At 55.9% G+C, this 15,444-nt stretch overlaps 1 protein-coding gene across 2 annotated transcripts; it reads right to left on the reverse strand.

Annotated features, from left to right (window-relative positions):
• Nucleotides 1-592: 592 nt before the first annotated feature.
• Nucleotides 593-11,373, reverse strand: ggt1b (gamma-glutamyltransferase 1b). 2 transcript variants are annotated; one of them, XM_086151740.1, is made up of 13 exons: nucleotides 10,671-11,373; nucleotides 7,625-7,823; nucleotides 7,041-7,171; nucleotides 6,876-6,965; nucleotides 5,586-5,778; nucleotides 5,349-5,509; nucleotides 4,656-4,805; nucleotides 3,368-3,504; nucleotides 2,432-2,619; nucleotides 2,228-2,355; nucleotides 2,044-2,156; nucleotides 1,861-1,974; nucleotides 593-1,070 (listed from the first exon to the last, which is right to left on the reverse strand). In XM_086151740.1, the coding sequence occupies exons 2-13, from the start codon at nucleotides 7,786-7,788 to the stop codon at nucleotides 924-926; spliced, it is 1,716 nt and encodes a 571-aa protein (XP_086007866.1). In that variant the 5' UTR covers nucleotides 7,789-7,823; nucleotides 10,671-11,373; the 3' UTR covers nucleotides 593-923. The 2 variants fall into 2 exon arrangements, with proteins under 2 accessions (XP_086007866.1, XP_086007864.1); XM_086151738.1 differs by lacking the exons at nucleotides 7,625-7,823; nucleotides 10,671-11,373 and having other exon boundaries at nucleotides 7,041-7,168.
• Nucleotides 11,374-15,444: the final 4,071 nt, after the last annotated feature.

Genomic DNA, 15,444 nt, shown 5'->3' on the forward strand with positions numbered 1-15,444 from the left:
TTGCAGGATAATCACTTGTTCCCATCGCTAACAAGTGTAACTGTAACGGTTAGCGTTCAGAGAGCAGATAAGCCCAGATGAAATCGCCGAGGCTGCTTATCTTCAGCGGCGCCCCTCAAACGCAGTCCTTTCTGGGTGGAGTTGGTTTCCTTAAACACTCCTTCCCGCGAGTGCTAATCCGCGCCGCGCATTCCCGGTTTGACAGCTGCAGAGAAACACACTCACACACACACACACACACACACCCCGGCAGCGGCTCATGAATCAGTGATGAGCCCTTTAAAGTGGATCCTGCCCGGCTCTCCTCGCAGCCGGCGGATGGGAAGTTATGAAAAGACACAAGTTCCTCCTCGCTTTCGATGCGGCGACGTCTTTGTCGCAAGACAAATGAGTTCATCTGCATGAAGCGCTACTTTATGGCCCCGGTGTTGGGATTTGACTGTATTTGTGCGCGTAATGGCAGATTAAAGTGATTTAAGGGCGTCATTTCCAGCTTTCACCGCTGAAATAAACCCTCTGCCGGTTTTGGACGCTCCCTGTCGAATCCGTACGCCAGCGAAGCTCCGAGGCCTCCTTCGATGACAAGTTAACGTTTCCACCTCGTGCTTTTTAATAGACAAGCAGTGGCAGGACAATGATTGACAATGTGCTTCATAAATAGTTACACACAGTGTGAAGGAAACACCCGGAAAGGTTCATGGCTTCAGGATTCTGGACGTGGATCCTCCCAGAGCGGCCTGAGGAGCAGGTGGCTCCTCCAGGAGATGCACCTGGACTCTTGATGCGCTGGACGGAGGGCTGAAGATCCACCGCTGCTTGCAGACTTATGGGGACAGGAAGTGCGCGGTCACAGCGGCGGCCCTTGAATCACTCGGCCATCTCTGGCCGCCGCCGAGCTCCAGGAAGCCGCGGCGTGGGCGGCCTCAGTACCCCGCCGCGTACGACCACTTGCGATAATCCGACTCGGCGTGGAGTCCGTCGTGGCGGCGAACCACGGCCTGCACCACGGCTCCCGTCGACTTCAGGAACTCCGTCTCGTGGTTCTTCTTCGCCAAGCCTTCCAGGATGTCCTGCAGCCGGAGAGAGAGGAGAGTTCAGGGCGGAGGTTCTCGTGAAGAGCAGAAGATAAGTCCGGATAAGATAAGGAGGGACGAGATTTGCCGTTTTAAAGCCTCGCAAGGACCTGGTCCTGCTGCTGCAGTCTGACCTTCTCCTGAGGCCCCACGGGAGGACGCCACATGGTTCCTCCACCCCCAGGTTTCAGCCACGCTCGCTGCGACCTGTCCTCAGAGACACATGCTGCCTCTGCGTGCACGTGGTGGTGGGGGGGGCTCATCCTGGACCAATCACAGGGCCTCATATTCAGACATCGACCCGACCATCCAGGGCCTCCATGAGGCTCCTGCATGTGTTTGGACGGCGGGAGGAACCCGGAGAACCCTGAGGAACCCCACGCCGACACGGGGAGAACGTGGAGGTTCCGCACCCGTAGAACCCCCGTGGGGATCCGAGCGGGGAGCTTCTGGCCTCGGGGCCACGGCGGCACCGTGCCGGCCCTCGTCCAGCCGGACGGGTAAGTAGGAAACGAAGCAGGAAGGCGGTCGCGTGGGAAGCGGTGGAGTTCAGGTTAGCTTAGCATGGAGGCGCGGAGGGAGACGGCGACTTCGCCAGACGACGTTCTTTCGACGCTCTCTGCGTCTCCGGCGCCACGGGGGCACCGATTACGTTTGCTTAGCATCACTGACCCCGAGGCTAATCGACGGATCGGCATCGAACCGGTCACAGGTTGTCCTCCGCCTCATCTCCGCCGGAGCGTGATGGACGTTCCCGGCGCGAAGTTCTCCGCGGTCCGACACTCACCCTGTCGAAGCCGGGCTCGGCCACCGTGGCGTTGGGGCTCAGCTGGTTGTGGATCCTGGGATGGGAGACGGCCTTCCGCAGATCGTAGTCGAAGAACAAGGCGTTCAGGATGACCTGCGGAGAAACGCCCGGCAGGTTACCGCCGAGGCCGGGACGTGCGGTCGAGGCGGCGAGGAGGCGCACCTGGGCGACGGAGGTCGTGATTTTGGTTCCTCCCGAGCCGCCGACCACCATCTTCACCCGCTTGTCCTTGTCGAAGAGGACGGCCGGACACATGGAGGACATGGGCCTCTTCCCTGCGAAGAGGAGGCGGTTGAGTCGGAGCCCCGCCTCCTTCACGCCGTGCACGGCCGAGGCGTCCGTCTACCTGGCCTGATGAAGTTGTTGGGCGAAGGCGGGACCCCGAAGCCGTTGGTGATGAGCGGGGAGCTGAAGTCGTCCATCTCGTTGTTGAGGAGGATCCCCGTGGAGCGGGACATGACCTTTGACCCCAGACTGCGGGACAGGCCGTAACCGTGGGGATCGAGGGGCGGAGTCAGAGGCGGATCTGGGGTCGGGCGGGAGGTCTTACAAGTGGTTGATGGTGCTGGTGGCCGCCACCGCGCTGCCGTCCTGCGCCACCACGGAGAGGTGGGCCGTCCCGTGGTTCTCCGGCAGGTAGAACTCGGGCTCGTAGTAGTTGGTGTGATGCGTGGTGTCGTCGCTGATCTTCTCTCGCAGCTGGTCGGCGAAGGAGCGCGACGTCATGTTCTGGATGAGCTGCGGAGGCGAGGTTACAGAAACATCCGGAAAGTCATTCGTTCGTTCATTCATTCTCCGCGCCGTTTATCCCGCGGGGCCTGTCCTGAGAGGCGGGGCTCACCACGGACCAATCACAGGGCCTCCTAGAGACCTCCAACCATTCACCCTCTCATCCACACATCAGGACCGTGGAGGGTCTCCATGAGCCCCCGCATGTGTTTGGACCCCGAGGAACCCGGAGAACCCTGGAGAACCCCACGCAGACACGGGGAGAACATGGGAATCCAACCCGGAACCTTCCGGCTGTGAGCTGGAGGCTCCAACGGGCGGGAATGAGAGGACTATTACTTTTATATTCCTTCATAAAGCGTGAGGGGACGTATCTTGGTACAATCATTAATAAATAGCGACGTTCTGAGAGAAATATTGCTGGACTGTTACTCATCATTTATGAATGTGCTCTTTATTAAAACACATTCATCAAAGAATCATTTATCAAGCTGGAGCTTATCGTCGCCCACGCTTCTTTTTGTTTCGCTAATAACGTCCTTGCCAATGATTTATAGATTATTACCTCCATTATAAATCAGCGCCCGCGTACGTTAGCCATGTAACGCTAATGAAACTCTGTCGTCGGGCCGAGGCTGCGGCCGCCGACCGCCGGCCATCACTCTGCGGCCAGAAAGCCCCGGAGAAACACCGGGACGCATCTCATCCCAGACGTCCGGGAACCCGGCCTGCGCTAACCACGGCGGAGGGCCTTTACCGCGTCGATGCTGAGGAACTTGCGGTCCCCGAGGAAGGTCCTCTTGGCGTAGGCGAAGCGGAAGGCCTCGGTGATGCGGTGGTAGGTGAGGATCCTGTCCTCGGCGGTCGCCACGCTGCCCGCCGTGAAGTTGTAGCCTGCGGAGAAGCAAACGGGAGCGGCGGTAAGCCCGGACGCTCGAGGCAGAAGGCCGCCCACAACCGCTCGGTTTCCCGGAGTTCTTCTCGAAGTGCGGTCCAGACCTGCTCCGGGCTCGTCGGACATTTCTCGCCGTTTCTGTCTGTTTTGTTCTGAGCAAACGTCTGAGCGGGAACCAGGACGGTTTCTGGAAACGGCGCTCAAGCGACGGGCGTGGCTCATGAGCTCCACCGAGCGCCGATGACTTTCCAAGGAACCCTATCTGACCGGAGCTAAGATGGCTCTCAGAGCTGAAGGTCCTCGGACCCTCTGCCGTCCCCGACCCTCTCCTCCAGAACGACCGGATTTTCACGACTATCAGGCGCGCATAAAAGTCTTAGATTTTCTTCAAAACGTGCGGCGCGCCCTCGAGTGCAGTGCCCTGTGTGTGTTGTTGTTGTAAGGTGGATGTAGTAGAGAACATCATGAGAACGTGACAGGGGGAAGTTGGGCGTTGATTGTACATAAAAGAATGGGTATGTGCGTTATGCCGGACATCGTTCTTTTAACAACCCTGAAAACATGGCCGACAAACACATCCATCCCAGCCACGTCCCCGACATGGATGAGGTGCCGCTCGCTTTCCACATCCTGGTGAGTCACACTGTGGAGAAGAAGTGGACCAGCACGGTAGTGAGACGCACAATGGAGTTATGTGTGAGTTAAATACAGTAATGCCAAAATGACTGAGACTGCGCCTTTTAGTGCGGTGCGCCTTATGGTCGTGAGAATACGGTAGTTCTTGAGGAGGTTCTCGGAGCTGCGGGAGGTTCCTGCAGAGGGGACGGGGCTGCAGATGTTGCCCATCGCTGTGACGATCATGCGGTCGAATGTATTAGCGTCCGTGGAGCCTGTTCTTCTGCCGAGCCGCTGCTCTGAAGACGCTCTGACATGTTACGGAACGCCGCTCAATTCTGAGGAGGACTCGGAACCCGAAGCGAACCGCCGAGCCCCACCATCCTCCTCAGGTAACCTCAGGCCAGGAGGGCTCCTCTATTTCTGGAGTGGCTCCAGGATCTGGTCTTTGAACGTGACTGCAGCTCACGCCGCCTCACGCTCCCGCTCGCCGCCGGCGTTCCCTTTTTCTCTTGGACGGAGCGTCGAGGCTTACCGTTCAAGATGTTTAATATCAGCGCGAGCACAGGGCCGCTCGCGGGGGCATTGGGAACCGCCATGGTGAACTCCCCCACATCCACCACCAACGGATGCTCATCCAAGACGGGCGCGTAATCCCTCAGATCCTCCATTGTGATGATCCCTCCTGTGCAGGGACACACAGCCGGGCTGAAAGCGCTCGCCGGAGATACAAAGCCTCCGTGGCAGCGGAACGAGATGCTCAGCGACAGGAGCGCCTTCAGGAACATCCCGTCCACCGACAGCCCCTTTTAGCAAACCGCTAGCAGCTTTACGGGTATTAGGGAGGCTGTTCTCGCCGTCCTTTTTATTCGATTTGGGATTTTAATCCGTGGTTCTTTGACATTTTTTAAAAATAGAAAAGGGCTGAAAACATTCAGACGCATAAATGAAAATGTCATTTCGGTAAAAGTCGGCATTCTCTTCATTTTGGACGGCGTTCCAGAAATCTCTAATCATGGACGCCGTGTCTATTTTAGTCCGATGAGCAACATTCATCCGTTCATTCGTTCACCGGTTCACTCGTTCGCTGGCGCCGGCGGTGGGGGGGGCATTCGCCATCTGTCATTGGCTGAGACTGGCTGAGAATCATCACAGGGCCTCTAATGCAGACGTCCAACATTCACCCTCTGCTTCACGCGACCTCTCGTTGGCGCTCGTGTTGCCGTACCTGCAGCCTGGATGTCGGCCACCAGGTCCCGGGCCACCCGGCCGCTGTAGAACTCCTCGGCTCCCGTCTCCGCCAGCCTCCTGTAGGTCTCCGCCAGCCTGGGGAAAACCACCGTGTCGTTTTCCTTCAGGACGCCGCCGTCCGGCCCGCAGAACACCTCGCTGGAGGGGAAGGAGAAGGTCCGCTTTGAGGGAGCGGAGACGACCCGGATGGCGAGCGGTGGGCGGAGCTTCTCACCACAACGCCGGGTCCCGCAGGATGGTGCGGTTGTTCTTGGCCAGGGCGAAGGCCAGCGCCCTGCCCAGAGCGAAGCCCCTCTCCGCCAGACGGATGCTGGGCCGGAACAGCTCCTTCCAGGGCAGCCGGCCGTGGCGGCGGTGGGCCAGCTCGTAGCCGCGGAGCTCGCCCGGCACGCCGATCGACAACCCGCCTGCCGGGCCGCGGAAAGGGAAAAATTAGCCCGCGGAACCCTCCGACCCTCGACCCCCGGCTTCCCGTCTCCCGGCCGCTCGGTCGGGTCTTATTCCAGATCACCGGGTCTATTTCTGCCTTTTCAGCTGATTGAATCAAATCCGCGCGTCTATCGATGACCGGTGGTAGATGCACGTGGGTTTAAACATAAATAAACAGCAACGCGGGAACCGGCGTGCAAATATGAAAAGCTTCGGCTCCCGTGAGCCGGCCTTCCATGTCAACTCCTTTTACAAATGAAGGAAATAATAAACGGCGAGTCTTAAAACTCACAGGCCGCTGCTCAAAATGCAGAATCCCATCTATGAATGAGTCCAAGTAGGTGTTTTCCTGTCAATGATTCCTCAGACTGGCGTCCACATGTGTTCTTGCACACGTTAGTGCCTCTTAAATCCACCGGCCGCTGACTTCATTCTTTATTTCAGCTGTTTTAAAGTCCAGAGGCCGCCTGGGTTTGATGGTCTTTTATGGCCTGTTCATTGCTTTCCTCCTAATCTAAGTCTTTTATTTGCAGCCGTATACGATCGTTTTAAGAGGAGTTAGAGGAACGCCGTGCACGTGACGCCCGGCTCCGTCAGGGACTGGAGCTGACTGACACCGGCTGAGAGGGCAGAAGGTCGCCGAGCTGGAGGCCGAGCTGGAGGCCCTCAGGCGCCTCGCCTTCTTCTTCTTCTTTTCCCTCCAGGGTCTCCACAGTGAATCCACCTTCTCCACCTCACCCTGTTCTCTGGATCCTCCTCTCAAACCAACTACCTTCATATCTTCTCTCACTACGTCCAAACATCTTCATCATCAAGACCTCCGGTTCCAGCATCCAACTACCAATATCTTCTCTCTCCCTTCTCTGTCCATGACCCGACCATCTCTGACCTTCTCTCCATAACATCTAGCATGTACCGTCCCTCTGATGGACTCCTTCCTGATCTCTCCATCCTGCTCGCTCCCGAACAGAACCTCAACATCTTCATCTCTGCGACCTCCTCCTCCTGTCTTTAGGTCCTTGTCAGTGTTTGCAGATCATCTCACCAGCATCTCCTCCACCTCTCCTTTCCTCACCTTTCTGCGATAAATCCGTGCTGTTGCCGAACATGTTCTTGGTGGCGTTGGCCGGCGCCACCTCCCTGGCGTCGATGGTCTCCACCGTCCCTGTGTGGACAGACGCACCTCAGGTGTGTTTGTGGTAAAAGAAGACTTGAGGGCGCGTTGGTCCGGGGAAGCTACCCGTGGTGGCGTTGAAGATGGTGAGGAACAGCCCTCCGCCGATGCCCATGCTGTGAGCGTTCATCAGGCCCACGCACAGCAGGGCGGCGATGGCGGCGTCCACCGCCGAACCCCCTCTCTGCAGCATCGAGCTGAGGACACACACACACACACACACACACACACACACACACACACACAGGGAGTTGACTCAGGGTGTGGGGTCACACCGGGGGAGGCGTTGGCAGAGAGCTAATCTCAGTGGCGACAAGCTGGGGGGTGTTTATCATTTCAGAGGAAAATTTGATTTTAATGAAGAGCGCTCCTGAACCAGCGTGTGTGTGTGTGTGTGTGTGTGTGTGTGTGTGTGTCACACGCTGCGGGGTGGATTCGTTGGGGTGCCTTCGCCGCGCAATAAAACATAATTGGTTTGGGTTCAGATAATGGATTCCCACGCCGCCGAGGAGGAACGCTCCCATTCCTCTGGTTGGCTGCAAACATGGCGGACGGTTTCCGTGAAGATTTTGAACTCTGACTGCAGTTTATTTGGAAATACTGGCTTCAGGCCGGCGGTGATGTGTGTGTGTGTTTGCGTTGCCGCTCGCCTGCCGATGTCGGAGCAGGGCCCGGCGTCCGCCGCCACCGCTCCGTTCCTGAACACGTTCTGGCGTCTCGGCCTGGGCGCGGCGCCAAAGTAGACGCCCACGAAGGTGGCGGCCGACACCAGCAGCAGCAGCGCCAGCGCCGCCGCGATGGTTCTCCTGGGCATCCTGGTCGTCCGGGGCAACGGGACAACTTTTACGTCTGCGAGGAGACACTCGGATCATTTACAGGAACCTTGTTGAATGAAACCGGAGTGGACCTTTGCTTTTAGTAAAAGCAAATTAAAACAACTCAAATAAAGTATATTTTAATATTTAGGATCTTAAAACCTCAATGACCAGCATTTCACTCCTCAGCAAGTAATAAACGACAGCTATCGACCCCCGTCTCATGTCCACCCTCTTTCTCTCGTCCACGTCCAGCTTCCGAGGCGATTCCCTCCCGCCATCGCAGTCCACTCCATTTGGACCCCTTAAAAAAACAAAACAGTCGCCAAAAACTGAAATACCCCTTTAAACCAGACACTTATAGTCCCCCAAGAGGTAACTCAGCCGGGAACACAAAATAACAATAAAAGATGGGGACGGTCGCCTCTCCTTCGATACAGAATACGATCATAACGTCGCAGTCGGTGTCTCTTTGGATACAAATGGAAGGTTGTTTGAGTCGCTCCTCATCAGGACCCGGCGGCCAGGAGGCGTCACGGTTGGCGAGCGGCGCTGACCCAGACGCCACCTTCCCGCCCTCATGCACACGGCTGCTCTGCCGGTGAAGCGGCCGGACGTGGATACGGGTGTAGCTTAACTTCATCACGCCGCCACTCATGCAGGGAATGTGAAGTGTCCTCGGAGCGTCCATCCCTCCCTCAATGAGGCTCCGCCCCTGCTAGCGTTAGCACGCTACCGGGGCTAATTCTACCTCGAGCCTCAACAAACAGCGTTTGACTCTCTGAGAAAACCAGTGACCCTTCCCTTCCCTTCCCTTCCCTTCCCTTCCCTTCCCTTCCCTTCCCTTCCCTTCCCTTCCCTTCCCTTCCCGCCACCATCTCCGTTTGTTCAGCTCCACTTGTGTGGAAATGCGGTAAAATTCTTCCCATTTTTGGGATCTTGACTTGTTTTTTTCTTTTAGGTTTCCTCCCGTCGGCCCGGCCCTTCCACGCCACAGAGCTCCGCCCACGCTTCACTGCTGGATCATCCTCAGCAGGAAAACAGCGCACCTGAACCGCAGCCCATTTCTCTCCAGGAGAGGTGAGGGAACTCCTGGGCCAAGTTACAAGGATTTACAAACTCATGAGGAACACGTCTGTCATCCAGGTCGTGGGGAACTCTTGTGGAAATCTTGTTTCGACAAAAAACAGATATCGGTCCGTTTCAAACCCCACAACACGCTGATGCAAAGACCGGAGTGCCTGAGGACCAAACACCTGGGAGAAGATGGAGACGTGGCGTCTGCTGTCACCCACGCTGAGGAAGGTGAGAACGTCAAAATTGGGGCGACAAAAGACCTCGGTGCAAACGGACGTCCCGACACAGCAGAGCCTCCACTGCAGGACGGGACGCCGCCGTCCACCTACACCTGGAGGACAAGGACAACTCTTCTGAAGACACCAATGTCCACATTCTGCTCAGAGAAGACAGATGGTTGGCGAGAGGAGTCCCAGAAGCCATCTTTGTCAAAACAGAAAATCATCTCAGGGCCGAGGAGGAGCCTCAGACACGACCTTTCACGGACCTATAACGCCGTACTGGATCAACGGCGAGACGGACCGGGACCTTCAGCACCCTCCAAGCAACCAAGATCCACCAGCAGAACTTCCACCTCAGCCTCAGTCCATGAGATCCGACAGGTTTCACCTTTTCACATCCCGGTCCAGGTCATCCACTCAAGTTGTTCTTCTGTCCCAATGAATGACATCACCGTTAGCATAACAGCCACCATTAGCATAGCCACTCCTTAGCATGACAACCTCCTTGGACCTGCTTTCTGCCCATCAACTCCTCCGATGACATAACAAACCGCCGTAACCTGGACCCGCCCTGAACCTGGCAGCCATGTTCAGAAGCTCAACACAGCTCAGGAGAAGACAAGAAGCTTCCAGGACCAGAAACATCTTCAGGTGAAGAAACTCAAGCCCAGCTGCCACAACAAGAGGATTTCCACAAGAAGCCATGAAGAAGATGACTTCATTCCAGTACACACACACACACACACACACACACACACACACACACACACACACACACACACATCTGATCTGCTGATCTGCTTCACAACCATCCCAAAAATAACATTTCACAGTCGTATTCTATTCATACGTATCTATTTGAATTTCCAGACCTTTTAGCGTATCAATAAAGTATCTATCGATCTCCATCCAACATACTAATGGATCTGAAACTCCCTGTTTGTTGTTTCTCCTGAGGTTTCCCGCCGTGCACGGCTACCTCTCAGGACGCGTCGTGCACGTGAGTTGTATTGATAAGCAGCTGCGCTTTGACAGCAGCAATTATGACAGCGCTGATTATGTAACTTGGAATAATAACAGGAATAAAAAAAAACAGGTTTAAATCAAAGCTGTATTTTGCGTTTTTGACAGTACTACACACACACACACACACACACGCACACACACACACACACACATACACACACACTCACATATACATTGACAGAAATACCTCAAAATCAATGTTTGACATCTGCCAGTGTATTAATGATAAACTCATTGTCACAACAATGCACTGCTGAGAGCCGACACACACACACACACACACACACACACACACACACACAGGAGAAGAGACTTTCAGTTTTGACAGACAGGCTGGGAGCAGATATCGATCACATGGATAAGTATTTCCCATGAATAAATGAATTTTGAAATGTTTCCCCTCTGGATCTGTGAAATAAGAATGTGAAAGTATCTGCAGGATCTCCAGAAGAACCAGGAGTCACTGCTGGGATCAGAGAAGGCAAACGCCGGCCTCTCCCGCATCACAGGGAACGTGAAGCTCCTGAATCATCAGGTAGCAGATGTGGCGGTCTTACCTCGGCGTGGCGTCCGTCCGTCCGTCCGTCCGTCCGTCCGTCCGTCCTGCTCTGCTGCAGGTGCCTGCTGATGTTCTCTGCGCTCCTCAATCTGTTAACTATCACCCAGGCATTAAACTTTAACCATCCCGCCATAAAACACCCGTCTGGCACGACCCGGAGGAGCGTCTGGGGCGGCGGGGCGGAGAAGATGTCCAGGTGAGCCGTATCTGCACTCCTTGTGAACGGGTGAATGTTCACCGGCGGGCCGAAAGCCCGGGTTCAGATCTTTATCTGGCGCCGACATCCAGGGCGCCAAACATTGAGCGGATGAGATACGACCGCAGAAGGTCCACGGGAGGAGGCCAGGCGGGGGTTCGGGGAGGAGAGAGGACAAGATCTCCTGCTCCTGCAGATGCAGGGGACGCCGCCAAGAAGATCTCAGGGACCCGAGGACGGCGGCACCCAGGAACTCAACCGGGTTCTACCTCGGGACTCTCCTGCACTTTGCATCCCTGATGTTCACGTCAGCGAAGGGTTTGTTGAAAAGCCTCACACCTGAGCTTCTCCGTGGAGGTCCTTGGTCGGCCAGATCATGGTGAACACCTGAGCTTGAGCTCTGCTTCAGCTTACGTTCCTCACACTGCTGCGTTTCCCTGCACTCAGTCCATCCGTCTTATAGCGATTAGAAGATGATATAACGAGGGCTGTTCGTCAGGAGGACCTCCACACCATCAGATAGATATCTGCTCTGCTCTCACGCTCTGCAGGGACGAGGGGCCGAGGAGGAGGGACGGGTCGACATCCTCGGGCACCTTCTGATAGAACATCATTCCATCGGTTGCTTTGGAGGCCACGGTGACGCTGAGCAGAAGGCTGGCGTGGACGCTGAGGCCACTGAGATCCTGATCCGCTGAGTCTTGGTCTCCTCCCATAAACATAATCACAATCATCATCTCACAGGAAGCGCCTTCAGCTCCTCGGCTCTGGTGAAGGAGGAAGACCTTCTTTGGTCGCCTCCTGCGACAGGGAAAAGAAAACATCCCTTCATTCACTCGTTCCTCTAGAAGACAGGATGCAGGTTGTCTCCTGGCTCTCCTCTCCCGGGTTCTCGCAAGGTTCTCCGTCCACTGAAGACTCCAGGATTAGTGTTTTAAAGCTGAAGAAGCTGATGGAAGGATGGGGTGAGGACCAGACGTCCAGGAGGAGATCCGTCCGTCCCTCTGGAGGCCTCGCTGCGACGTGTCTGGTGACGGACGAGAATCTGTGACCTGTTGAGATCCATCTGCAGGCAGAAGAACAGGACGTAAGCGCGAAGGTCCGGCGGCCGATGAAGACAGAAGAAGCTCGGGCCGTTGGCCTTCAGGAGCCGCAGCTGACGGGAAGCAGCGGGCGCCGCCCCCTCGCTCGCTGCCCTCCTATTGGCTCAGACACTTCCTGAAGGCCACGCCCGCAGGACGCCGTCTGACCTGGACCTTCACGTCTCCTGCAGACGGCACCACCAGAACTGCATGGAGAACATCATGCCACGCATCACACACAGATAATACCACTTACTACACACTCTTCTTTACTGCAACGCTTGCACTGTGAGATGGAGATGGAGATGGAGATGGAGATGGAGATGAGATGGAGCAGCGGTTGGAGGTTCCAGCTCTCAGCCAGAAGGTCCCTGGTTGGATTCCCACAGGTGTGGAGCCTCCATGTTCTCCTCGTGGGATTCCTCAGGGTTCCTCCCAGCGTCTGAACATGCAGGAGGTTCAGTGGAGGCCCCACGCTGTCCACAGCGTGAAGGAGAGGGCGGACGGCTGCATGTCCTCACGTGTCCCTGTGATGGATCCGTGACGAACCTTCACGTTGAAGCCTAGAGCTTCGTCCTGAAGCCCCGTCCGTCCGTCCGTCTGCTCCAGGTCCTGGAGCTTTGCTGAACCGCTCGCGAAACAAAGTGCAGACCGGAAGACGTGACGAATCGGCTGATCGATGCTCTTCAAACAAACATCTCTTCATCATGTTCTGGGGAGGAAACATCCATCAGCCTCGCGCCGATCAATCCCTGATTTAACGGGGAGCAGAAGTCGGGCTGCGGCTGATGGATGTCCTCCACCTTCTTCTGAGATGATTCCTCCATCGCTCACCGTGAGGCGGCGGACCAGACGCCCTCCCCGTCTCCGAACCCCGACATCTGCCGCACCGCTGGTTTTGGGGCGATGGACCATCAGGAGCATCAGGACCATCAGGAGCCGATCAATGAATGATCCCTGTATGCGGCTGTTGGAGATGTTTGGTCCAGATCTTCAGGAAGCAACCAGGGATTTTTGTTTTCTCCGCCTGACATTTGTGGAACCCCTGAACAAAGTTCACGTCAACGTCACTCATTTGTCTCGTCTGAAATGAAAGCATGAATCTCCTCCTCTGCCGCAGCAGCCTGGTCTTCACGGGTTCATCACAGAACATCTCACTGTCTCCTCAATGGCAGTGACTCTTCTGGGCAGGTTGTGGCCCAGATCCCATGCATCCATCCATCCATCCATCCATCCATCCATCCATCCATCCATCCATCCATCCACTCTCTCCACAGCTTATCTTGCAGGGTTGAGGGTCCGGAGCCTATCTCCACTGTGATTGGACGAGACGTGGGTTGACCCTGGACCACAGGGCCTCACTGAGACATCCAACCATTCACCCTCTCTTTCACAGGAGATAAAGTCACGCCGAGATGGTTCGGACACGGACAGAGGAAAGGCGGAGAAGATCAGGGTAGAAGGATGGAGGAGGTCTAGATGAAGACCAGAGAGGAGGTGAGGAGACGTCTGTGGAGGTTCTCAATCATCCAGGTCCGGTTGTTGTGCCTCAAGTACAGACTTCTAACAGAAAACCTATTTCAGTTCCTCAACCACCAGCAGATCAGACCCTTTGTTCTAAGGATGGACCAGCATGCTGCAGTGAACCCTTCAAGACCTTCTCCCCAACTCTGGTGCACGTTCCAGAGGTGACCTCCACAGGAGCACCACAGGAGCAGCCAGGAACACAGTGCAACGCCACCGACCAGCATGTCAGCGCATGTTTCCAACTGAGATGTCCCTGATGGCCGCTCTCTCGTGCACAAGCGCTCGTGCCCGTGGATCCGAACGCAACTCCGAGCTCGACTCCTGGTGCCGCAGAGCGCCTGAAGACCTTCCAGAGAAGACCGGGTTTCCAGATCGCCGCCCGTCTCCGGTCCCCGTCGATCCCCCAGAGGACACGTCGTTAGCCAGACATGCTAACGAACCGCTGGTCGTCGGAGGCGGCACGGAGGCGGCCCCCCCGTCCCCGGAGCGCCGCGTCACTCACCAACTCACTGACTCACCGACTCATCAACTCACTGACTTATCGACTCATCGACTCACCGACTCACCAACTCACCGACACACCGACTCATCGACTCATCGTCTCACCGACTCATCAACTCACCGACTCATCAACTCACCGACTCATCAACTCACCGACTCATCAACTCACTGACTCACTGACTCACTTACTCACCGACTTATCGACTCATCGACTCACCGACTCACCGACTCAACGACTCACCGACTCAACGACTCACCGACCTGGTCAGTCTCAGGATCTGGGCAAGCGCGAGACGCTCATCAGTATTCTGGGAGTGTTGGATCGCCGCTTTCTCCCCGGCCGTTGATAGTCTTAGCTTTCTACCTTAGCATCGTGGATCTCTCTCTGCTTCCTCTATGTTTTGCTTACACACACACACACACACACACACACACACACACACACACACACACACACACACACACACACACACACACACACACACACACACCTTTATGTATGTTCATCTCTTTGCACTCCCGCCGGCAACAACCATCACACCAGCTCGCTGCCATTTTTGCAGTCCTTTAACGCACACACACACACACACACACACACACACACACACACACACACACACAGACACATATATTTCAGGTTGTTGAATAAACTTTGTTCTATTTCAAAGGTAGTTTCCTGGTATTTTGTGTAGCAGGGCCACACCTCATCCAGCTGACATATCATAATTGGTAAATATTGACCTAAAGACCTTTTTCTTGAGACTGAGTTCCAATGTGTCTTTTTTCTTCTCCAGCGTTGCTGGTGGTTCCTCAAACCAAGGTTAGGATCATGATTAGAGACGGAGCTGCTCTTTCTCCAGGGGAAAGGTTGTCCACACAGAGACCCGGCCGTCACCTTCTACAGCACCGTGGTCGGGTCGACCACAACGGTGAGAACCTGGTGTGGTCCTGGACGACCAGCTGTCGTCTCAGCCAATGTCGCAGCGTTCGCACCTTCCTGCAGGTTCCTCCTCCACAACATCGGGAAGATTCACAGGTTCCTCTCAGAGGATGCGGTGCAGACACTCATCCAGGCTCTGGACTGCACCTCCCTCCTTGCCGGAGCCCAGTGGTGACCATCAGGCCTCTGGAGCTTCTCCAGAAAGCAGCAGCCCGCCTGGTGTTCAACCGTCCCACATCTCCCACACACTCCCCTTCTTATGTCCTTCACCGGCTCCTGGTAGTCACCAGCATCAAGTCCAAGACCCTGGAGCTCGTCTACCAGGCGGTGAATGGAACGACCCCGTCTTATCTCCAGGTTATGGTCCAGCCACACGTCCCCTCAGATCCACCACCTGCAGGTGACCGTCCACCCGTCACTCCGAGCCCCCGGACGCCGATCCAACCGGTCTCGGCTCCTCGGCGGTGGAACAAACTCCCAAAAAGGTCAGAGCAGCGAGGTGGCTGTGAGCTGAACACACACCTCT

Source organism: Fistularia commersonii, chromosome 9, assembly GCF_037954325.1.
Source record: "Fistularia commersonii isolate RoL2024-O1a breed Wild chromosome 9, RoL_Fcom_v1.0, whole genome shotgun sequence".
NCBI classification, from domain to species: Eukaryota; Metazoa; Chordata; class Actinopteri; order Syngnathiformes; family Fistulariidae; genus Fistularia; species Fistularia commersonii.